This window comes from Perognathus longimembris, chromosome 1, assembly GCF_023159225.1.
Source record: "Perognathus longimembris pacificus isolate PPM17 chromosome 1, ASM2315922v1, whole genome shotgun sequence".
Taxonomy (NCBI): domain Eukaryota; kingdom Metazoa; phylum Chordata; class Mammalia; order Rodentia; family Heteromyidae; genus Perognathus; species Perognathus longimembris.
The window spans coordinates 19,529,601-19,555,270 of NC_063161.1; the positions used below are offsets into that span (position 1 = coordinate 19,529,601).

Genomic DNA, 25,670 nt, shown 5'->3' on the forward strand with positions numbered 1-25,670 from the left:
GCAAGCCACAGCACTACTTCTGGCCTTTTCTATTTATGTGGTACTTAGGAATCGAACCCAGGGCTTCATGCATGCTAGGTAAACACAAACATTCTACCACTAAGCCACATTCCCAGCCCAGCGTCTGTCTTATATTAAGAATATTTTCCCTGGACTGAAGATGTGGCTAAAGTGGTAGAATATTTTCCCAGCAAGTACAAGACCTTATACTGCCATATATATATTTTTCTTTCCTTTCACCTAATTGTCTTGTGTTTTTGTTGGTGGTGGTGGTATTTGTTTAAGACATGTCTCTTTGTAGCCTAAACTGGCTTCCAACTCAAGTGCTGGAACTACAGGTGCACATCACCACACTGCTCTAGATAATTTTTGCAGTATTTAATAGTCTAGTATTACTAGACTTAGTAATATAAGTAAACCAAGTTAGTATTTGAAAATGATTCTTTAAGTGTTTTTAAATACTAGGATTATGTCTTAGGAAACTCTAGTTCTATAATTATTAATTGTACTAATATGCCTGATTAACCAAAGTGCTTCTCAAATTAAGAGACTTCATGAGCTATTTATTGTAAAGCAGTACTTTGCAGAAGAAAACAGGCATCATATTTGCTAAAATGTTCCTGTTTAAATAAGCCTCCAAGTTGCTGCTTTTGCCAGCAGCGTTGGAGGGTTGTAGGACTGGTTGCCATGGCAGAAGGGAAAGAAGTAAGAAAAGGGCAAAGAGTCAAAGCGGACATCTGGTTGATGGAACCTTCTTTTGCCCCCAACAGTTCTGCTACAGAAAGGGATGAATGGCTTGAGGCAATTTCCAGGTCAATAGAAGAATATGCCAAGAAAAAAATCACCTTCTGTCCCACTAAGAGTCTTGATGAGGTATTGTCTTTTCCTTCTTTCTTTTCCTGGTGCATTTCAAATAGTCTGTCCCTCCTCCCTCCCCACCCCCCCAAAAAAACAGCCATTTCAGAGGGGTTTAGAAAAGCAACATCTTTCAGAGGAGTAGAGGCATATGTCTGTCTAATTTCAGAGCTAAGGGTTTTTTCCATCTATTAATGCCTAACTGTTTAAATCTATGATAGCATAATGTAGTATACTCAGATTTACATGTTTATATATTTACCTGTGTGTGGTGCTGGGTATTGAACCTAGGGCCTTCTCATGCTAAGCATGTGGCTCCCACCAAGTATATTCCAGCCACTCCTGAAGGAAATTTACAAAATTCAGAGTAGTTTGAGGAAGCAGCTAATCAGCTGTCATCCCACCACCACAAGCATCTTTTTTCACTTAATTTTGCAGTAGAGGATTTTTTTTATTATAGCTCATCTTAATATACCCAGAAGACAAAAAATATAATAACCCACATTTCTTTCCACATCCTTAATGATACCATCAGCACTATAAGATGCTACCAGCAACTAGAGGCTTGATTCTGTAGCAGGCTGTGTGCACAGAGGTAATCAGAAGTCATTCTTCTTCTGTAGGCAGACTCAGAAAATAAAGAGGAAGCTAGTCCCCTTGGATCTAAGGCTCCCATTTGGATTCCTGATACCAGAGCTACAATGTGCATGATCTGTACAAGTGAATTCACTCTGACCTGGAGACGCCACCACTGCCGAGCCTGTGGAAAGGTCAGAGGGGAAAATACTCATTCCTGTGGTGACTTCTACATATATAGGGGGGAAAAAACATAGTGACAGCAGAAAACATAGATATAGTGTCTAAATGTTTAGGCATAGGGAAACAGTGAATCTTGTTAGGGAACTTCCCTCCTCCTTCTCCAGAGGTTCTTTATTATGCAGTAGACACATTTACAACTACTTGCTTAAATGGACTTTATCTAGATACTAAGTATCTGGTAGCAAGGCCATTCAGTGTTCATATTGGTGTTAGGCTTTTTGTTAATATTACAAATGCCTGAGATAAATCAAGTTATAAAGTGAAAAGTTTTGCTTTGCCTCATAGTTTTGGAGGTTTCAGTCCGTGACTGACTGGCCCTATTGCAAATGTCTGTGGTGGCACATACTGATGGGAACATCTGGCAGGAAAAGTCATCCACTTCATGGATAAGAATTCAGTAAAAGAGGAAGAGAGGAAGAGAGGTGCCCACAGTCCTTTAAAATGGCATGCCCTCAACCACATAGAATCTCCCAGTAGGCTCTTACTCCCTGAAGTTTCCACTAGTTCCCCCTACTACCAAGCTGAGGACCTAATCTTCAATATCTGGACTTCTGGGGAACATTCCAATCCACACTTTTATGACTTTATTTGGAGAATGAGCATAGTGACAATGACAGTTGCCCTAAAGATTAAACAAAGATCTTTTTAGAGGTAGAATTTATATAGAGTAGAAACTTGGTAGATGAGCAGAGAAATGGTCATTCTAACAGTCATGGTTATGATGATGATGATGGTGGTGGTGGTCAATACAGCTAACAGAACTTATTCCATGCTAAGCACTGTTCGTATATTAACACTATCTAAGTACTATTCATATTTTTGTGGGGTTTTTTTGTTGTTGTTTTTTTGTTGGTTGGTTGGTTGGTTGGTTTGGGTTGGGTTTTTTTTTTTTTTCCAGTCCTGGGGCTTGGGCCTCAGGGCCTGAGTACTGTCCCTGGCTTCTTTTTGCTCAAGGCTAACATTCCACCACCTGAGCCACAGCACCACTTCTGGCTTTTTCTGTTTATGTGGTGCTGAGGAATCAAACCCAAGGCTTCATGCATGCTAGGCAAGCACTCCACCACTAAGCCACATTCCCACTATTCATATATTAACATTATCTCATGTAGTAAGCACTTAATAATTATCTGTGGTCTTTTTATCATGCAGCTGTAGTACTCTATATATTTCACTACATACCTGAACTATATGAGATTGTGATTCAATGACTGTGAGACTATTTTGGAAACTGGGCAACTGTCAACTTTGTGGTTTGGAAAGGAAAGATTATGTCATTTTAAATGAAATAATTGCAATGTGTTTTCAGATTGTATGTCAGGCTTGTTCATCATATAAGTATGGTTTGGATTACCTGAAAAATCAACTAGCAAGAGTATGTGAACATTGTTTCCAAGAACTGCAGAAATTAGGTAAGGGTAAATAAAGATTTAATAAAAATCCTTTTCTTCCCAAGTACTTTCAAACAACCTTCTGAATCATCTTTGGTATGTTAGGAGGAACTATTGAAATTTGTTTCAAAATTAGTATTAAGCTTTCTTAGTTTATGATTTGTGGTAATTCTAGGAGAAGTTGGATCGAAGTTTGTTTTTATTCAGTGAAAAGGTTTTGCTGAGAAACTAATTGTAGAAATGCAGTTACAGAATGAAATGCTTGAACTGGTAAAAAGGAATGTTAACTCATAAGTTATTCTGCAGTATCTTATTTCTGACATTATGCTAATTAATTAAGTGATTTTTATCTATCTGCAAAATAATTCTGTATGGAGACATACAAGGTAGTACTACTTTTTTTTTTTTTTTTTTTGCCAGTCCTGGGGCTTGAACTCAGAGCCTGAGCACAGCCCTGTTAGCACTCTACCACTTGACCACAGCCCTACTTCTGGCTTTTTCTGTTTACGTGGTACTAATAAATTGAACCCAGGGCTTTCATGCATGCTAGGCAAGTACTCTACCACTAAGCCACATTCCCAGCCCAGTACTACTTTTTGTTTTTGTTGGTTGTGGGGCTTGAACTCAGGGCCTAGGCACCATCTTTGAGCTCTACCACTTTGAGACATACCACCACTTATGGTTTTATGGTGGTTAATTAGAGATCAATGTCTCATGGACTTTCCTGCATGGCTGGCTTTGAACAGAGATCCTCAGATCTCAGGCTCCTGAGTAGCTAGGATTACATGTGTGAGCCACCAGTGCCCAGCTTACAAGGTAGTACTTTGTTGGCCTAATCCTAGTTGCTTGGATTACTTTAGTAAGATTTTATTATATACTTACTGGTGCAGATTTTTGAATGAAATAAAAATATGCTTCATATTTGCTTACTCATTGTTAGCAAGCATTATTTGCCTACAAGTAAATGCAACTAGAATGACTTCTCAGATTTATGCTTTGGGAAGAGATCTCTAACTTTCTGAAACTTAAATTTTATAAAGATTATCCCTTATGTTCATGAAAACATAGCTCTTCATTAGCAAATAAAACATGTCAAACTAGTTGATGTTATTTGGAATCCATGTATTTGTAGATTAATAGTTTATTATAGTTTGTGTTCTTTAGTTTAAATTTATTTGTTGTCAAAGTGATATACAGAGGGGTAGTTTCATACATAAGGCAGTTAGTACATTTCTAATCAAACTTGTTACCTTCTCCTTCATTTTTTTAAGTCAGTAGCGAAGATTTTCTGGATTTACTTTGTTGTTGTTTGGCCAGGCCTGGGACCTGGCTATTGTCCCTGAGTTTTTTGCTCAAGGTCAGCACTCTACCACTTGAACCAGAGCTCCACTTCCAGCTTTTTGGTGGTTAAATGGAAATAAGAGTCTCAGACTTTTCTGCCTGGGCTGGCTTCAAACCACAGTCCTCAGATATCAGCCTCCTGAGTAGCTGCTGGCATCTGGATTTGTATTTACTTTTTTTTTCTTTCTTAAAGATGATAGAATATTAGTATTTCAAATTTTAAAGGTGGGCTGGGAATATGGCCTAGTGGCAAGAGTGCTTGCCTCATATACATGAAGCCCTAGGTTTGATTCCTCAGCACCACATATATAGAAAAGGCCAGAAGTGGCGCTGTGGCTCAAGTGGTAGAGTGCTAGCCTTGAGCAAAAAGAAGCCAGGGACAGTGCTCAGGCCCTGAGTTCCAGCCCCAGGACTGGCCAAAAACAAACAAACATCAAATTCTAAAGGCACAAAAGGATATCTTTTTACATGGTTTGTAGTTGTAAAAACAAAACTAAACATAGTGAAAAAAAAGTCTTCCTCAATTTTCAGTTACCCATTTTTATTTTCTGAGACTCATCATTTTTTTGTTTGCTACTGTTTCTGCTTCTCTTCCTCCTTCTCTAAAATCATCTGTCTCTTCATTGTCTTCATCGTCACCATCATCATCATTACCATCATCTTTCCTGAGTGTCCTTCCATGGATATTTTGTGCAACTGTGATTAATTTTTATTTGGTTCAATGCAGAATGCTTACCGATGGCTACAAGGATGTACTTTATTTGTTTTAGGTCACCAGCACTCCCCTGGAATTGGATCTCTTGGAAACCACAAATCTCCTTCAAATGCCTTATCATCAGTCTTACTAAGTATCCCACCAGGGAGGAGACAGAAAAAAATCCCAGCTGCTCTCAAAGAAGTAAGTGTTTCCATTAAACCTGCAATGTAAGGCGGAATTATTCATATGCAGATGATACACTTTTTCTATGGTTAAGGAAGACGTTATTTCCCATTACTATTTAGATATGAATTCTAATACTGGTGAGGAATATGGCTGATGCCTCACAATCTTGCCTTGCCTCCCTTAAGACCTGAGTCATTTAGAAAATGGCTGCTGAAAGGATTTGTTTATAGCATTGATAGAAATTTCATAAACGGAAGTTGGGCACACATGGCTTTTTAAAAGCTACTATGAGGAGACTCTTCACTTAAGGGACAAAGTCCATAAAATAATTTCAGGCATTTTATTAGCATTAACTGGTCTGCACATAATATATAATTGTCCATTGTAAAAGTATACAGTTAAGTGGTGTTTAGTGTATTCATGATGTTGAACAATCATCATATATCTGTCTAGTTTGGAAGCTTTTTCATCACTCCATCAAAACACCCTGTATCCATCAAGTAATCAGTCCCTATTCCTATCCTTCCACTCGCTTATAACCTCTAATCTTTCTATCTCTCTGGCATAGATTATTCTCAATATATCCTATAAAAGGAATCATATAACTGGGCTAGAACTGGAGAGCTGTAACATTGATCCATGCTATGACAGTATGTCTGAGGTTCAATAAGTGTATACCATGAACATTTTGGTAGTTTCCACTTTTTTTTTTTTTTTTTTTTTTGCCATTTTGGGGGCTTGAACTCAGGGCCTGGATGTTGTCCTTGAGCCTCTTTGTGCTCAAGGCTAGCACTCTATTACTTGAGCCACAGTGCCATTTCTGGCTTCTTTCTGAGTAGCTTATTAGAGATAGGAATCTCAGAGACTTTTCTGCCTGAACTGGCTTTGAGCTGCAATCCCCAGATTGCAGCCTCTTGAGTAGCTAGGATTATAGGCATGAGTCACTGATGCCCAGCTTGTTCCCACCTATTAACTATTATAAATGGTATTGCTATAAAAGCTCACACACAGATTCATGTATCTTGGGACTATACTTAATGGAAATGTAGGCTTATATGGCAATTTAACTTCGAAGTACTGGAAAGTTGTGTTTTGGGTTGTTTTATAGTGCTAGGGATTGAATCAAGGGCCTCACATATTTGAGTGCTTGCCACTGAGCTCTACCTCCCTGGTGTGTTCTTCATTAATGTTCAAATATTACCCCATCATTTTATAATTACATGCAGAGTCTCATTCAAAACAGTCTGTATCTTGAGTACTATTTTGAAAATAAAGAAAAATTTTGAGTAAGGTAAAGTTGGTTAACACCAATTTTATTCTTAAATAACAAAAATATTCATGGCTACTTACTGTTACTTATTGTGTGGCTGGTAAATTAGCCCTAAAGGTGGAATGTAACATTTTGAACAACAGGTTAACCGTTATATAAGTACACAGTATTCCAATGTAACTTCATTTTAAGCAAAATCTCATTTGTTCATCATCATCATCAAGCCTACCTCTGTTTTGCTGTATAACAAATTACCACAAAGTTAGTGACTTAAGGTAGCTTGCATATATTATCTTAGGAGTCCCCAGGCATGTTTTAGCTGGAATTTCCACAGGGATATGAAGTTTTGGTCACTATTGAATTCTTTTTTCAAATTTTTGTTATCAAACTGATGTACAGAGAGGTTACAGTTTCATACGTTAGGCATTGGATACATTACTTGTACTGTTTGTTACCTTGTCCCTCGTACCTCCCTCCCCCCTCCCCCTTTCCCTTTCCCCCCCTGAGGTGTTCAGTTCACTTACACCAGTTTTGCAAGTATTGCTTTTGTAGTTGTTTGTCTTTTTTTACCCTGTGTCTCTCAATTTTGGTATTCCCTTTCAATTTCCTAGTTCCAATACCAGTATACACGGTTTCCAATATACTCAGATTACAGAGATAGTGTAGGTACAACCACAGGAAGGTGATACAAGAACATCATCAATAATAGAAGCTACAGATACACATGGGATGTTGAAAGTAGTTAACAACTGTGATAGAACAATTGTCTCCATAACATGGAGTTCATTTCACTTAGCATCATCGTATGTGTTTATAAGGGTATAGCTATTGGGCCTTGTGGTGTTCTGCTATGACCTGCTTAAACCTGTACTAATTATTCCCAGTAAGGGAGACCATAGAGTCCATGTTTCTTTGGGTCTGGCTCACTTCACTTAGTATAATTTTTTCCAAGTCTTTCCATTTCCTTACAAATGGGCCAATGCCATTCTTTCTGATAGAGGCATAAAATTCCATTGTGTATATGTACCACATTTTCCTGATCCATTCGTCTACTGAGGGGCATCTGGGTTGGTTCCAGATTCTCGCTATGACAAATTGTGCTGCGATGAACATTGACTATTGAATTCTTATCTGGTGAAGGATCTGTTTCAGAGTTCATTTAAGTTATGACAGAATTTCCTTGCATTGTTAGTCAGGACCCTTTGCTTCTTACTGGCTCTTGGCTTGACATCAGTATCAGCAACTTGCCTTGTGGGCCTCCCAACATAGCTACAAGAAAGTCTGTAGAACCAGTCTTCCACCAAGGTGGACTCTTACATAATCATGGGACTGATATGCCATCACCTTACCTTATTCGTCTTGTTAGAAGTGAGTCACAGGTTCTGGTCACACTCAAGGGCTGGATGTAGTACAGTTTGTGACCAGAAGAGGCAAGGATCATGGAAAGCCACTGTAGAGTATGCTCATCACATCACCCATAAGGCAAATCCTAAACTTGATTTCTTTAAATATATTTACTGGTCCTTAATTTAAGATAAAAACCACTCTGAATTATCAATTAAAATCATTAAAAACTTATTTTCTTTTAGCATGAAGACTAAAACATTTTCAGCATTTCATGAAGCAAAAATAACTTTGGCCAAAATCTGGAAAGCAAAGATTGATCCTTAAAGTCAGCTCCATTAGTAGTAGAATTTTCAAGTCAACCATGCTAGAACACACTTGTGATAGGCTGAGACAAGTAGATCTCAAGTTCTAGGTCAGCCTGAGGTTTCTAGTGCAATAATCCAGAACAAAAATTTAGAAATTTCTATTTACTGCTCTTTCAAATGATTTTTTTTTTTTTGGCCAGTCCTGGGCCTTGGACTCAGGGCCTGAGCACTGTCCCTGGCTTCTTTTTCCTCAAGGCTAGCATTCTACCACTTGAGCCACAGTGCCACTTCCGGCTTTTTCTATATATGTGGTGCTGAGAAATAAAAACCAGGACTTCATGTATACGAGGCGAGCACTTACCACTAGGCCATATTCCCAGCCCCTCAAATGAGTTTTAGAAATACAAAAAGTTAGTTCAGACACAGTGTTACAGATTTAGGTAATTTTCCCCTGGGAAGAACAATAGACAACAGTCTAAAATTCAGTCTTAGAAAAGCATTTTGTAAAGTTTAATGTCATATTTCTTCTACCAAATCAGAAAACACAGGTGAATCCACAAAAAATACAAGCACAAATATATGGAAGCAGTTAAACCAGCTAAAATTCTAGAATTGCTTCCAAAAGACAAATTCTTTATACTCATGTTTATAGCAGTATTCAAGTTATATTATAGCAGACTTTGAAAATATCTAATTTCATTCTGAAATATTTGATTGCTACAGATACTGTTTTCAATGTCTAATGACTGTGAGCAACTGTTCACCTGAAAACCATTAAACTGTATTGGGGATCTCTTATCTAGGTATCAGCGAACACAGAAGACTCTTCTATGAGTGGCTACTTGTACAGATCAAAGGGCAATAAAAAAACATGGAAGCATTTGTGGTTTGTCATAAAAAACAAAGTATTATATACCTATGCTGCAAGTGAGGTGAGACATGAAATTGAAACATGAGTAATTTAAGGATCTTAAATGTTTTATGTATATTGTATTACTATCCCTCCTCTCCCTTCCGCAACCCTGTCCTCCCCATCCCTTCTATCTGTTCCCCTCCTCTCCCCTCCAAGTCTTGGAGATGAGCCCAGGGCCATGGGACTGCTAGGTATATGCTCTATCACTGAGGTATAACCCTAACCCCCAGACCTTTATTGCTTTGCTCTTGGAGTGGGAAAGTATTGCTGCCATTTTTAAATTTTATTTTTTGTTTTTGTTGGTTGTGGGGCTTGAACTCAGGGCCTGGGCATTATCCCTGAGCCTCTTTGTGCTCAAGGCTAGCACTTTTACCACTTGAACCATAGCACCACTTCATTATATTGTTTATTTATTTATTGGTCGTGGTGCTTGAACTCTGGGCCTGCACACTATCCCTGAACGCTTCAGCTCAAGGCTAGGGCTCTACCACTTGTGCCACAGCTCCACTTCTGGTTTTCTATTGATTGGTTAGCGAAAGGAGTCTCATGAACTTTCCTGACCCGGTTGGCTTTGAACCGTGATCCTCAGATCTCAGCCTCCTAAATAGCTAGGACTATAGATGTGAGCCACCAGCACCTGGCTATTGCTGCGATTTTTAATGGGAACATCCTTATTCTGTAAAAAGTAACTCCCTAGGGAGTTCTCACTCAAGTGTGTTAGACATTTCTCATAGAATTAAAGTGCCTATCTTTTTGGTATCACGTTACTACTACTTGAGTAAAGGCAGAGCTTATCCTTTCTGCAAAGCTCTCTTGAGTGACATTCTCCAGACTGTCCTCAGACTGTAATGATCCAACATCAGCATAGATGATATAGGCTTTTGGGTTATAAAGAGTTTCTAACTGTGGCTAGATATCTGATCCCTCTGTTCCAACAGCCATAAAACCTCTAGAGTCCAAGCTCCTTAGTAGGAGCTAGGCAAATCACTTATCTTTCTGAGTATGTTTTTTCCACATATAAAATGGAGGCAAAGTAATCACCAACTTTCCCTGACTGCTGGAAAAATCATGTGAAATAAAATTAATGTGCACATGTTGAAAGCTGCCTAGTATCTGGTAGATGGGTGCTCAGCAAATAATGAATAAAAAATAACTTGCTAGGATTAACATTTATATGTGTGTATAAGATTAAGTTAATGCTATATATGTCAAGAATATTCCAATCTTGAAGAGTGTCTCCATCTAAAAGCCCATCTTAATTTGTGTGTTGTTAAAACTAGGATGTGGCAGCTTTGGAGAGTCAACCTTTATTAGGATTCACTGTCAGTCAAGTCAAAGGTGAAAACTCAGAATCTAAAGTATTTCAGTTGCTGCACAAAAATATGCTGTTTTATGTATTCAAAGCAGATGATGCCCACTCAGCTCAGAAGTAAGTACTGTGGATGTATTTTCCTCTTGTACATAAGAATTCAAGTTGTCATGTTAAATTATTCATTCATTTATTTTTTGTCGGTTGTGGGGCTTGAGCTCAGTGCCTGGGGGCACTGTCCCTGAGCTTTTGTGCTCAAGACTAGTGCTTTACCACTTGGAACCACAGCTCCATTTCCAGTTTTCTGGTTGAAGCCAGCTTGGGCAGGAAAGGCCAGGAGATTCTAATCCCCAGTTAACTGTTCAGAAAAAAACCAGAAGTGGTGCTGTGGCTCAAGTGGTAGAGTGCTAGACTTGGGCAAAAAGAGACTCAGGGACAGAGCTCAGGCCAGAGTTCAAGCCCTAAGATGGGGTGGGGTGGGGGTGGGGCCTCACAAACTCCTACCCTGGCTTTGAACTACCATCTTCAGATCTCAGCCTCTTGAATTGCTAGGATTATAGGAGTGAGCTACCAGTACCTGGCACATGATTTTTAAAGGGACCTACTTTAAGACAGGAAACAGCTCAGAATTTAAATAAAAGATCCAAATTAGACAGACAGACAGAACATGTTATTCAAATACTTCAGAATTGTTTTAAAACTAAGCAGAATATTTGGAAGAATTTTTGGAGGCAGAGGAGAAAACGTATGGCCCTGTACCCTGTACCAAGTATTGTGACCTTTTAGGAGGGTAAGGATCTCCCCTCCATATGTTCTGGGATTTTTGGCAGTCCAGTGATTCGATTGTACCATGGACTGCAGGAGTTGAAACAGCTGCTTGCCAATTTACTTTGGGGACAAAGCCTGTTTGACAATTAAGAGGCTCCATGCTGCTCCCAGTGATGTAAGATAAGGAAATAAATATCATTTTAGATTGTTAAAGCTAGAACAGTTTCCAAAATTCTGTTGAGTCTTGATTTATTTAGGTGCTAATGAGGGTAAAAGATGCATGTCTGTATTGGTGAAGTCATCAAAACAGCTCAGTTCACCCTGTTTCATTTTATTTTTACTTTAGCTTACAAAATACACATTGTATTTTACATGTGACACTCAGCCCAGCTACTGTTGGTAATGGAACTAATAGTTCTCATGAATGTTTTTTGTTGTTTTTTTGCCAGTCCTGGGGCTTGGACTCAGGGTCTGAGCTCTCTCTGTCCCTGCCTTCTTTTTGCTCAAGGCTAGTACTCTGTCACTTGAGCCACAGCGCCACTTCTGGCTTTTTCTATATATGTGGTGCTGAGGAATCGAACCCTGGGCTTCATGAAGTACACGAGGCAAGCACTCTACCACTAGGCCATATCCCCAGCCTCTCATGAACATTTTCTGCCCAGGTTGGCCTCAATTTGAAATCGCATCCCAAGTCCTGGGATTTACAGACTTGAGCTATAACACCTGGCTTATTTTTTGTTTGTCAAGTCAAGGTCTCACTATGTAGCCTAAGCTATCCTGGGAATCACTATATATATAATCTAGGCTGGCTTCAAACTCAAGATCCCCCTCCCCCCAACCTCCTCAATACTAGGATTACAAGTGTACAACATTGTCGGGATCTCTGGGACCCCTCTCCCCACTTCTCCAGGGGAGATGCCTGAATTCCAAACTATGAAAGAGCACTTGGCTTTGTCTCCTGTCCGCAGAAGGCAAAACGTGCTCTTATGGAATGCGCTTAGCCAAGGAGAGAGTTGCTGGTACCCCCCTCCCCCCCCCCCCAGTCCCCTCACGTGTGGAACGGCGGCAGAGAGAGGCATCTGGGACATGAATCGATGGTCCACAAGTCTCACAGGATTTAATGGGGGGGGGGGTATATAACGGTAATGGCGGGAAAGGAGGGGGACTGGCCAAAGGGCCAGTCATAGGCTAAAGACCGTGTCGGTCATGGTGATGTCACGAACTTCCTCTATGGGCGGGGACTACAGCCCCCGCCTAGGGCCAGGCCTCCGCCATTAGACATGTGGCCAAGCCAGGAGGCCAAGCCATGAGGCAGGGATGGCTTGCTTCTCTTCAGGTTGAGGCCGGAAGGTGGGAGGGAGCCCCTCCCACACTGCCCAAGGGCTGGTTGAAGGGCAGCGTGAATCCCCAACACAACATCATACCCAGCCACTGATGTGTTACTTTGTTATTTTTTTTTCCTGTAAGAATTAGTTGAGGGCTGGGAATATGGCCTAGTGGCAAAAGTGCTTGCCCTGTATACATGAAGCCCTGGGTTCAATTCCCCAGCACCACACATATAGAAAATGGCCAAAAGTGGCGCTGTGGCTCAAGTGGCAGAGTGCTAGCCTTGAGCAAAAAGAAGCCAAGGACAGTGCTCCGGCCCTGAGTCCAAAACCCAGGGCTGGCAATAAAAGAAAGAAAGAAAGAAGAATTAGTTGAAAAGAGTAGTTGCTCCTTGAAATTGTTAGACATTACCTTTTAATAAGCATGATCTTTTGCTAGTACCATTCGATTAATACAACAGAGATACTGGCAGGTAGAATTAAATGTGGTAGACAAAGCAAACTTGCTCATTTTATTTAATTTATTTTTTATTTATTTTAGTTCATAATTGACCCAGTTTAAATAGTAAATTTCTCAATAACATATGACTTATATTTTTCATACATGACAGAGTATCAAAATGTGTTAATTTTGTTGGGAAAAATTTGAACTTTTAAAACGACATTTGCAACTTATGCTACTTACTTGCAAAAATTAAAGTTTTGAAAATTATCCTTGAAGCTTGAGCTGAATCTGTTATGGGCTGCTCTTACTTGCTTGATTAGCAATTTCAGTTTCAAGTGTTCCTAACTCTCAGGATCTCTTCTTTACAGAATATACTACTGAAAAGGTTATATATCAGGAAGGAAAAAAAATAGGTTTAGAAGCAATTGCACAAGAAAAGAAGTGACTACCTCTATATCTTCTAACTTATTTGCAGCTATATTATATATTGTCAGACCAAACTCTGAGACTAAAGAATTTTGGAAAGACTTCTGTGAAATTTTGAAATGTATGCAGAACTCTGATAAGCTGGGAGTGGACTAAATGCCAGATTGATTCCTTTAATTTGAAATACTGGAGCAGATGTGGATTTGGGGATATACAAGGGAATTCTAGTTGGTAGATTTAAAATAGGCACGCAGCTAGTATTCCTAAAAGCACTGAGTCAGAACTCTAGAAAAAGAATTGTAGTCAGTCTTTGCTAATATGTCCACTTCTCGAACCAATTAAATCAGGACTTTTAAAAGCATTTACACATAAAGTATGTTAAGTGTGGCTCTTTCCACATGCCTCACAGAAGAGACCCATTTTACTAGGTCAAATTTTGGACCAAATGAAGTCATTCCATGTATGGGAACATTTCAGTTTGCTGTAGGAAGGATCTTAAGTGTGCTGTTAGGGTAATCTGCCCCACTGGCCCAGCTCTTACTTGTGATCTGTTCAGATGTATCAGATGATTGGGTTGTACAAATCTAACAGATTTTTTTCTATCAATAGGTGGATAGAAGCATTTCAGGAAGGCACAATATTGTAGCAGTATTGGTTTCATTTCTTCTGTGGTTCCAAGAATGTGGAATTCATCAGAATGGAGGAAAATCAATTCAAAACATTAATAAAAATGAGCACTGTCAAGATAAATCCAACTAAACTATTCATCAATTTAAGAAGTTATTTTTAGATATATGTAGCTGTTTTTTAAAGTTTGTTTTTTCATGTGTGTTATTTATTAAAATTTTGGTGTTTACTTGATGGTCAGAATTATTTTTGAGGTTCACACTGAATTATAATGGATTGTTTCTTTAGAGACCAGAAAACTTGCCTTGTACTGTATGTATTTGTTACACCGTCCACACTGTTTTCTCTGTCTGACATTTCCCCTAGTGATAAAACTTTGTAAGTAAAAATCACATGTCATGGAGCAAACTTCGATGCAGTGCTTGGTTTAGAAATCATGATTACATAAGACTGCTGGTAAAAAAAATTCATGTCTTTGAATCATAACATTAGATGAATTTTTGCTGTCTTTTAGTAGAAAAACACATGGCCTTCTGCTACCTCAGTAATTGAAATGAAATTCCAGTAACTTATCTAAAGTATTTCTACTTTATGTACTCTACTGGCATGAATCAATGTTATGTCATCAAAGCAAAGGGATAGAAATCTGAACTTTTTTCAACTGTAAGGATGATGATGCTTTCATTTGCAAAGGGATACAAGTGATTTTTATGGGCTTTTCATTAAGTACACTTTTTTAAAAAAGCTACTAGTTCAACAAAAAATGGATTCTATTTTTAGTAGCAAAATGTCAGATTTTATATTGCATAGTATCCTTTACTATTGTAAGAGTTCTAAGCCCACATTGGTGGTATTTATATCTAAAAAGAATGTTGTTTCCTATAATATTGTGCTTTAAAAAATGAACTGGCATTACCATATCAGAAAAACACAAATTTGAAGCCATTCCTACATGAAATTGTATAATATTTTTGGAGAGTTTTTGTATCGTTTTATGATATGGCCTCCTTAGTAATTAAAATCATTTATTCTTATAACTGTACAACTCACTAGAAAAGATTTATTGTATTCATTCAGTGCACTTTTTAATATCTGAACAACTTTGTGCACAAAATTGTTGACCAGCAAAAAGATGAAATTTCCACTGATCAGTGTCATTCATGATTTTTATAATGTACATTTTGTTGACTGAGTTTAAATTATAAATTATCTTAAAGGAAGTTATCCATAAAATATTTCATTAAAGTGTACAAAGTTTTTCCTCTCTGCTTCTTTATTCCTAGCTAGGTGCTGGTGGCTCATGCCTGTAATCCTAGCTACTCAGGAGGCTGAGATCTGAGGATGAAGGTTCAAAGCCAGCCCAGGCAGGAAATTCCATGAGACTCTTATCTCCAATTAACCACCAGAAAACAAGAAGTGGAGCTGTGACTCATGTGGTAGAGTGCTAGCCTTGAGCAAAAGAGCTCAAGGACAGCACCCAGGCCCTGAGTTCAAGCCCTATGACCAAAAAAAAAAAAAAAAAAAAAAAAATTCCTAATCCCATGTTGCTCTCAGAAGTCAAGAAAATTACTGAATCCTGTTATGAGACCTTGTGGATGTTGTTTGCTGCAAACAAACACTCTAGAATTGCATCTATAGTTTTTTTCTGGCCATATCTAGTTTTGGCATCACTTTAAACTGTGCAACGTCACACACAACTCTTAACATACTATCTTTCCAAATCTTTTCTCTCATAGCAGGTAAACTAATACTGCTTTATGTTCAAATTGCTCAAAATTGCATGAATAATCATCCATGCTAAAATCCTTGCAGCTTACATTGTACTCTTTTTGGAGGCCAACGTTACACCTTTCTATTTCATTGCCTGGCAATTAGCACGGCCTGTCATTTAGCAAGACAAGTTATTTGGATATCGTTCCCTTCCTCCTTGGACTCTCAGCCTCTGACTACGTTATTTGGCTTTTGCCTCAAAAGTGTAAGAAATACCTATGAGGCTGCTGTATCTTTTGATACCTTACTGGGTCAACCAGTTCTAAACACACACACACACACACACACACGACAAAGCTACCATAGAAGTTCAGTAATTCTCTTTAATTACAAGTGAAACTCATGTCTGTTTGATTATATTAGCTGCTTACTTAGCTCTGGGAGTTTTTCAAAAAAATACACAACAAAAGCTACCAACATTATGCTTGCCCCACAAAATGTTTCAGACTGCTCCTCTTACCAGTCTTTCACTCAAAGTGATTATTTATTTAGCTGGCTTATTCAACTGAGAACCTAATTTGGTATAAAATTTAGGACAGAGTCCTGCCCTGTAGCGAATGGCCTTGAACTCTCAATCTTCCTGCCTTAGACTTTTAGTGCTGGGATTAACAGATCTGTGCCACCACATCCAGCCCTAGCATAAATCTACTTTAAAGGAAAAAAATATATAATATTAGTTGCTGTCCATAAATGGATCCCAGGCATGCTGGATATATTACACAGGTACATGCACTGCCATAAACCTTTCTTCAGGCATCTCCTTCTATTTGTAAGGAGAGAGAAGAGCAGTTATAAAACTAAGCTAAAAAGGATGTTAAAATTAACCTAGACAAGGGATGTTAGGCCGACCTACGGTAAGGACAGTATTGTTAGTGAGTGGCCCTGACCCGTGCACCTCCTTTACTGCAGCAGTTGGGACTGCAGAGAACATCTCCCCTAAGTCCTAAGAAAATGAAAATGATTTTCATCATCCCACATTTCTGAACCTCTTTCCAACCTCTTCTCCTGTTTTCTAATGTACTTATTGTCCTTTGGCTGCCCCCAAACACTTCTCTTTTCCAGCCTGATTCTTTGAGTAGTAACTATTTAAAGTTGTAAACTTTCAAGTAGTATTTAAAGTAGTACCTATTTAAATATGGTCATCACATTAGATTTCTTCATGGTAGACTGTCAGTATACTACTATAAGTGGAGAAGATAGCTTTATAATTTTACTAGCCAAGTGTATGTTTTATATTTTGTTAGTAGGGTATCTAGAAATGAGAAAAATTTCATATTTGGAAATTTAATTAACATATTATTATGGTATATACAATACAGTGTCTTGGAGTGTGCATCCATTGTGCTCAGCTTTGGAATAGTTTTTGAGATTCATTGTAGTCAAGTATAGTCACCATGCTCTCCCAGGGGGTTAGTCCAGTTTCTCTTATTATATACTCCTTGAATTTAATATATCTTTCTCTTGTGACACTACTCCAGATATTTTGAGAAAATTATTCACTTCAATAGAATAAAGCGAGGACAGACTCTGTTTTGTGTTTGAGACAGTGTCTTTCAATCTTTCTGCTCCAGCCTCCTGAGTGCTGAGATTACAGGCACAGGCACCACAAGTGGTTTAAGGACAGGACTCAATCTACAACACAAACATGATCCCCAAAGCCATGTTTACAGACCACATTTCCAAATGGCTATTGAATATCCATGTGAGTCTTTAAGCAGTTTGAATTTCATGACATCCAATTTATTCTTTTCCCATTCAAATCTGTTTTCTTATGAAACTGACTCCAGAATCTGCTTCTAAGCCTCAACAATAGCTCTGCAATGTTCCAGTATCCTTTCCTTTCCCATTGCCCTGCTGTTATTTGCATATGCCCTGCTGCAGCTCCTTGTTACTTCTTCCCAATGATTTTTCTTCTGGGCTAGGGGTGTAGGACAGTGGCAGAACAGTTGCCTAGCATGCATAAGGCTGTAAACTTTTTCTTCAAATTTCAATGCCTTCTTTGTGTAGTCCATTTGAAGTTGCTACAGTTTGCTTCCTAAATCATGATTCTAATGTAATTTGATCTTTACTCTTAATTAAATCTTCAGTGGCATTCAATGTGGCTTAGCAGGAAACAATTCCTCTGGTAAAAAACATACCCCCACCTAACCCTACCCTAACCTTTCTGTGTTTACAGTATTTTGATTTTTCATTCATCCACTTAAGCCCCATCTTTGCTTATCTCACATTTCTTTATGACAGATGATCCTACTCTTTTACTCCTTGTTCCTTCAGATTTGATCCAAGTATTTCCTTTTTTTTTTTAAGTCCAAGACTGGAACTCGAACTCTGTACCTGATGTTTTTGCTCATTGGCTAGCTCTCTACCAACTGAGCCGTGCCTCCACCTGATGTTTTTGCTCATTGGCTAGCTCTCTACCAACTGAGCCGTGCCTCCACGCGCAGTCTCTTTCCTGTCCTATAATCTTTACTTCATTAACATCACATTCTGCTCCTGAGAACAGCTTCATTTGTTCATTTATAATTCCCGTTGCGCCTGGCACCGTGCCAGCATGCAGTGAGCACTCAGTATTTGCTGACTTAACTGCCTTCCAGTTGATCCCTAAGAAATGCTGCCACCACACACCATCTGGAGTTACCACTTTTAGTACCATTTTCTACAGGAAATCTTATCGGTGACTTTTTCTCCTACAAGAAAGAGTTTCCGCTTTTTTTTTTAAATGTTGAGTCTTAAAAAGCTTAACTGTCAAATTCCTTTTTGGGGTGAAGATAAGGAATGAAGGAAAGACAAGTTTGCCTTCCATAGAAATTGGTTATCCATGTAACAATACTGTTTTTTAAAGGACATAATATATTACTACAAATACTTTTTAAAGTGCTAACAGTTTGTATCTTATTGTCTATACAAAGATATTGATCATTTATAAATAAAAATTTGCATTGTAAATAGTGTTAATATGTATTATATGTTTCTACAAAATAAATTGACTATAATACCTACTTCTTGTGTGCTGAAGTCTTCTAAGCCATCCCTTTTCTTAGAGTGACACATTTAAAGATGAATCCCATTAATCTCTTTTACCTAAACTAGTTTTTACTTCCCAGTTTTAGTAAGTCAACTTATCATGATGTAAGTGCATTAATTGGATATAAAGAATAGCTACCAGCTATAGGTATGCCTGTTATGCACTGAGAACAGCCAAAGGGTCCCAGATGAACTTTTCCCACTGAACCAACAAATGTATTTTCATAACTGACACCTCTTCTGGGACCAGATTAAGGATACTGAGGAAAGCCAAAGAACTTTACCTTATAACAAAATCAAAGAACTGGCAAGAAACGATTCATGAATGAAGCATGACACACTTTCTAAGTGTTAGGGAACATTGTGCATGCTCTTTTTCAAGTTTCACAGGGAAATGACAAATATTCTCCATCTCTGCACACATTTGTTTTTCCTAAACTGAGTTTCTGGCCTGAATCTGGCTGCTTTTCTACGGTGCTTATCAATTCTAGATAAAAGAAATTTCCAGGTCACTTTCCCTCAGTGCTTTTCACCAAGTGGCCACTGTCCACAGTATGATGCTCCACTAGAGACTTGCCTTTCATAGATCTTTATTGATGAACAAACACTCCCCTGTGGCCTGGGAAATACAACCAACTGCCATAGGGACAAGCAGCCTTTGGTACTTTACATTGTAGTGATTCCATTCTTGCTCCATGAAGCCATTATGTTGCTACATTACAGGAAGGCTTAAATATCGGATTGGAATCTACCCAGGCTTGTAAATACTCTAATATAAAATTTAACATCTACTATAAGAGCCTATAACAGAGCTTAGAGAAGTAAGAACTACTTAAGACGGGTTAGGTTATTAATACTCAACTCTTAAGGGTTGATTTAATTTTCCTTAAGCCAGGCATGGTGTACACAACTAATCCAGCGGGGGTGGGCAAGGAGGCTGAAGCAGGAAGACAAAAAGTTCAAGGCCAGCCTGGGTTACAAGGCCCAGGGATAAAAAAAAAAACAAAAAAAAAACTTTTACCTTTCTTCAGCGACCACCTTTAGCCAACAAGAGGCTACTGGCACGTGCCTCCCCCAAGAAGCCGCAGGGAGGCAGCTGTGGCGGGCAGTCTCCCTCCAAGCCCAAAGGTGGCAGTCGACTTTCCGAGCCGTCGCCGGACTCCGCTGTTCGCCCCCCCCCCCCCACCTCGGCCCCACCCAGGGAACTTCACGACCTCAGCTTGCCCGCCGCTCCAGAGCCCGACTGCGCAGGCGCGGAGTGGAACGCACACCGCGGAGCCGCAGAGGGGTCACGAACTCTGACCTCCTCCCAAATACACTACCTTAGAAAGGTATCCCCCCCCAACCCCCACACACCTGTCGATCTGTCGTCCCGGGACCGTTCCCCAACCCCGCAGCGGGACTGCCGGGCCCGCATCCGACTCGGGACCCAGCGTGACGGGAGAGGCGCGGTAAGTGCTGGGCGGGGTCCCCTGTGGCCGTGGCAGGGTTCGGGGGGGTGGGGGGGTCGCTTCTTCCCAACTGCCAACGGGCGCGGCCAACTCCGGCCCGGTCTCCCCGCTTGGCTGCAGCCTCCTCGGCTGCTCGGAGACGGTGCAAAGTGCGGCCGGGGCCCTCCGGAGAAGCCGAGGCCGCACTCCGGGCGTGGAGCTGGAGGCCAGGACGGCTGGGCGCGGCGCCTCCTGTGGCGCCTGTGACCTTTCACCTACCGGAAAAGCTTCTGTCTCGCCAGCGCCGCCGCTTCCTCTGCCCGGGAAGCCGCGCGCCGCGGCCCAGAGCGCCGGGCGGGGTGGGTCGGGCCCCGGCCCGGAGACGGCGGGAGAATGTGGGGCTGCGGACGCCTAGACGGAACAAACCGGATGATTTCCCTCCTTCCCCCCCGCTCCGGTCCTCATGCTTCTCCTTTCCCCTTCCCCGCAGACACTTGGTCCCCCCGCGGCGGGGCGGTCGGGGCCGCTCCCTTCGCATCGGTGTCCTTGAGGGCAGAAAAGAGCCTCTGGCCCGAGTCGTTTGTGCCCCTAGCTGATCGCGGCTAGCGGAAGCTTTTTCGGTTCCGACGCCTGCCTCCCGCTGGAGCCAATAGTGTTTTAGGAAGTGCAAGTGTTTAGGAAATGCCGCATTGGTTACCCTGCAGTAAGTAGGTCAGCCTGTACAGTAAAAAGTTTTTGTGTTTTTTGGTTTTTTTCATAGCTGTTAGGAATTGAACCCAGGGCCTCCTTCATATGTTAGGCAAGCCCTCTAATACTGAGCTACATCCTGTAGTATCACCTGAATTTTAATGAAGCAATTACTTTACATAGGATTTCTTTGTTTTTGTAATATGGAGGTCAGATCTGGCCAGCACCATCATTGGCTGTTGAGGGAGTCAGATTGACTCCCATTCAGATTAGTTAGAGAGCAGAAGCTGACTCCATCTTTACTAAGATCTCTCCTGCCCTATCCTGGGAAGTTCCCCTTACCTGTGATAAGATTGTGTAAACATTGTGTGGAACATTCAAGGTTAAACCTGTGCCCTCCCATGAGTAGGCGTATCGGCCTGCATCATGTGAGCCCCGACAAATCCATGCGCCAATTCTAACTAGACTGATAGGTTGGTTCAAACAGATACTATGAGACAGACTGTAACTCCATTGGCCACCTGCGTGTGACTGGGCATGCCCTGTAAGTGTTGTAACCTCATTGGCCACCTGCTTGTGGCAAGCTTGACCATGTGGTGTTTGCCTTTATAACCCCGACCCCGAGTGTGGCGCCGTCCCAGCTCCCAAGTCTGGGCCTTGATCCTGGCCAATCCAGTTTTCACTTCCCCAGTAAGCCCATCTTTTTACTTGAGACTGTCTCTTGGAGGGATGGGGGAATCTTCCCCCCCCCCCTTGGACCCCATTACAATGTGGTCCCCTCCCTTGGGGGGACCCATTACACTTTTCATACAGGGTCTCATGTCCATGTGAGCCTAGAACTCACTAAGTAGCTGCTTCCCATCCTCCTGCCTCAGCCTTGTTGTGCCAAGCCGCGAAACCACCACCAAGAAGACCACCAAGACTCAGACATTCCGAAATGCAAAAGCAAGGCAAGGCTTTATTTAAGGGAGCCCCGAGCTGTGATTACACAGGGCTTATAAAGGCAAAGAACAAGGTTACAACAATCAGGTGTTCAAGCAAGCAAGATTAGGACACAGGTACAAATCTGATTGGCTCAGGGTTCGATTCTAAAATGGGGTTCACGTGGTAAAATGGGGCCTGACTTCAAAGTCTGGCACTTCAAGCCTTAGATAACTAATTTCCTTCCTTTCTTCCCCCCTTTCTTCCTCTGTTTCTCTTCCCTTTCTCTCCTCTCTCTACCCATGCCTTTCCCCTTCCCTCTCCTCTTTGGTAAGTCTCAACCTCCTTTTACTTTTGTTTTGTTTTTTGCCAGTCCTGGGGCTTGAACTCAGGGCCTGACCACTGTCCCTGGTTTCTTTTTGCTCAAGGCTAGCACTCTACCACTTGAGCCACAGTGCCACTTCCAGCTTTTTTTTTTATATATATGTGGTGCTGATGATTCAAACCCAGGGCTTCATGTATATGAGGTAAGCACTTTACCACTAGGCCATATTCCCAACCCTCAGCCTCCTGAGTAGTTAGGAGCTGTGAGCCACTGGCATAGGGAAGACTATTTGTTTAATAGACATTTTCAAGATATACAGAGAAGGAGTCTCATAAACTTTACCAGCTGACAGCAATTGACAGTTACTAGATTGTGACCAATGTTATTCTATCTATTCCCTTTTACCACTTCCCATCCTAACTGCAGTTGTTTTCAAGAAAGTCATCATAAGCTAGGTATTCGTGCTCATGCCTGTAATCCTAGCTACTCGAAGGCTTGAAATGAAGTGTGAGTTTGGGACCCTAATTTGCCTTAGGGCAAGGATACTGTTTTTATCTGTTGCTGTTCTCTTGGTCACTGTGGGCAGCTACCCTGATAACTGCTTTGGTGGGTCCCCAAAAGAAGGGTTGGAAATGTGGAAACCAAGTGAAAAGTGTAGGGAACCCCCTTTTGTTGAGTCCCTAGAAACAGCAGGCTTAGACAAAGTAGTGGGCCTGGGAAAGGGCAAACCTGAGCCAAATAACAGGAGCCAAAAGCAGCTTGACCTAGAGCTGCTTAACTTTGCAAAATGAAGGAACAAGGAAGACCACTCAGTATGCATGTCCTAGTTTAGGGAAGTTCCAGAAAGATTTAAGGTTTAATTAAGTTAAATAGGTAAACACAAGTCACACCCAGAACCAAGAATTGTATTGCTTTGATTGCTTTGTTTACTGGAGTTTACTGGAATTTTGATCACTAACAACAGTTCTGCTTCTGTCTGTCTGCTTGATTGCTTTGCCTAACTTGCCAGACCACCTGCATGTGGTACTTGTGATTTTTGCCTTTACAAAACCCCTGCCACAGAGGCTCCGGGCTACTCACTCTCTAGCTGAGTTACCTGGGCTGGTCATTTTCGCTTAATAGACGAACCTTGGGCTGAAACAAGGCTTGGTCTTGCTCTGTTCCATGGGGCGCTCCATTTCTGACAATTGTGGTTTGAAGCCAGGTTATGCAGGAAAGTTCCCTGAGACTCTTAGCTGTGGCTCAAAGTGGTAGAGTGTTAGCCTTGAGCAAAAAGAGCTCAGGAATAGTGCCTAGGCCCAAATTCAAGCCCATAACCAACAACAACAACAAAAAGTCCTAATTTTACCTTCAAATACTTTAATAAAATGTATGTAATCATAAAAAGCCGTGTTTTTATCTTTCGCAGGACATTTTAACAAATAGATCATGGCAACAATAGAAGAAATTGCACATCAGATTATTGAACAACAGATGGGTGAGGTATGTCTAGTTTACATTTCATTTATTGACCTACTAACTGTTACTTGTGCTAAATGTGCATGTTAGCTACTGAAGGTACAGCAGAAAGATGTTAGTACTGGTGTGACTGTTGATAGTATTAGATTCTGGTGTGCAAAATAAAAAAGAACTATAATAGAGTTGGGACCTGACCAAGGAATGTTTTTTGAAGGGGGTGAAATGTTTTTGAAGGTCAGTCTTGATACTTAATGTCATACAGATCAGCTTGTGTTTAAAGTGATTTTATCTTGTTCTTTAACAAAAGGTACCTATGATAGGGTATATTTTTTGTTACAGTTTATGGCTTGTTAATCTTATAGTCAATGTTATTTTTTTAAGAGTAGAATAAGGAGCATGTTAGGACTCAAAAAACTATTTGCCATTGTGACCTTTGACTATTTGTGTCCTCCCTAGAATAGACAGGCTTTGCTATAAGATAGCACCCAATAAAAACTGGTCTCACAAACAACTACAAAAGCAATACTTGCAAAACTGTTTGGTGTAAGTGAACTGAACACCTCAGGGGGGGAAAGGGAGAGGGGGAGGAGGGAGGGGGGTATGAGAGACAAGGTAACAAACAGTACAAGAAATGTATCCAATGCTTAACTTATGAAACTGTAACCTCTCTGTACATCAGTTTGATAATAAAAATTTGAAAGAAAAAAAAACTGGTCTCAGAACTAGCCTAAGAGGTGATACAGTGGGATTGGCTTTGTTTCCAGTGAAGGTGGTCCAAAATAACCAAGCCATGGCCAGCTGTCCCAACATCTGTCCTTAATAATAACTGCTATAGATTGGGTTAAAAAGAGAAAAACCATGGGCTGGGGATATGGCCTAGTGGCAAGAGTGCCTGCCTCATATACATGAGGCCCTGGGTTCGATTCCCCAGCACCACATATACAGAAAATGGCCAGGAGTGGCGCTGTGGCTCAAGTGGCAGAGTGCTAGCCTTGAGCAAAAAGAAGCCAGGGACAGTGCTCAGGCCCTGAGTCTAAGCCCCAGGACTGGCAAAAAAAAAAAAAAAGAGAGAGAGAAAAACCAGTATTTTTTACAGTGCAATTAAATTATACCATAACCATACTACAATATTACATAATACTGTTGTTGGTTTGTTTTGTTGGTTGTTGTTTTTTTTGTTGTTGTTGTTGTTTTTTTTTGCCAGTCCTGGGCCTTGGACTCAGGGCCTGAGCACTGTCCCTGGCTTCTTTTTGCTCAAGGCTAGCACTCTGCTACTTGAGTCACAGTGCCACTTCTGGCCATTTTCTGTATATGTGGTGCTGGGGAATCGAACCGAGGGCTTCATGTATACAAGGCAAGCGCTCTTGCCACTAGGCCATATCCCCAGCCCCAATATTACATAATACTGATGTTGATGAGATTCAACTATTTCATATAAAAGTCATATGTTAATGTTAATGATAATGAAATATATTCTAAAATTAAGTTAAAGCCTCCATGTGACATAGTGCTTAGTAAAAAATGACTGACTTTGTGGCATATGCCTGTAATTCCAGCATCCAGGGGGCAGAGGCAGGAGAAGCAGGAGTTTGAGATTTGTCTGGGTTACAAGCTTAAGACCTTGTCTAAGACAAAAATATAGATAAGACAAGTCTGATTTGAGAAATTGGATTTATATTAGATAGAAATAACACTTGTGAAATACATAAAAATGTTTATAAGTACTTCATGAAACAAATTTATTGTTTCTTCACATTTATCCCTAGCCCACACTGGCTTCTCCAAACTTAGATGTATTTCTGTTAGTATAAGGGCTGTATCTAGTCTGTAAGTGCTACAACAAATGGAAATGCCCTGACAGATTTGCAAGGGGGCCATATTCTAACAGTAAGGAATTATGATATGATAGAAGTTTCCAGATAGTTTTTTGTTGTTTTTGGTTTTGTTGTTGTTGTTGTTGTTTTTAGAGACAGGGTCTTGCTATATAGCTAATGCTGGCCTTAAACTGGAGATCCTGTTGCCTTCGTTTGTTAG

General features: G+C 40.5%; 2 protein-coding genes across 4 annotated transcripts in view; both read left to right on the forward strand.

Moving 5' to 3' along the window:
* The window catches only part of Fgd6 (FYVE, RhoGEF and PH domain containing 6), a 98,381-nt gene extending 83,846 nt beyond the window's left edge, over window positions 1–14,535 (forward strand). For both annotated transcript variants that reach the window (XM_048358118.1, XM_048358128.1), the window contains 7 exons: window positions 771–873; window positions 1,479–1,625; window positions 2,981–3,083; window positions 5,174–5,301; window positions 9,012–9,140; window positions 10,402–10,550; window positions 14,004–14,535. In XM_048358118.1, coding sequence (XP_048214075.1) covers window positions 771–873; window positions 1,479–1,625; window positions 2,981–3,083; window positions 5,174–5,301; window positions 9,012–9,140; window positions 10,402–10,550; window positions 14,004–14,040 — 796 coding nt within the window. In that variant the 3' untranslated portion in view covers window positions 14,041–14,535. The remainder of the gene's footprint in view (window positions 1–770; window positions 874–1,478; window positions 1,626–2,980; window positions 3,084–5,173; window positions 5,302–9,011; window positions 9,141–10,401; window positions 10,551–14,003) is intronic.
* Window positions 14,536–20,137: 5,602 nt separating this feature from the next.
* The window catches only part of Nr2c1 (nuclear receptor subfamily 2 group C member 1), a 37,783-nt gene continuing 32,250 nt past the window's right edge, over window positions 20,138–25,670 (forward strand). For both annotated transcript variants that reach the window (XM_048358138.1, XM_048358146.1), the window contains exons 1-2: window positions 20,138–20,266; window positions 23,587–23,660. In XM_048358138.1, coding sequence (XP_048214095.1) covers window positions 23,607–23,660 — 54 coding nt within the window. In that variant the 5' untranslated portion in view covers window positions 20,138–20,266; window positions 23,587–23,606. The remainder of the gene's footprint in view (window positions 20,267–23,586; window positions 23,661–25,670) is intronic.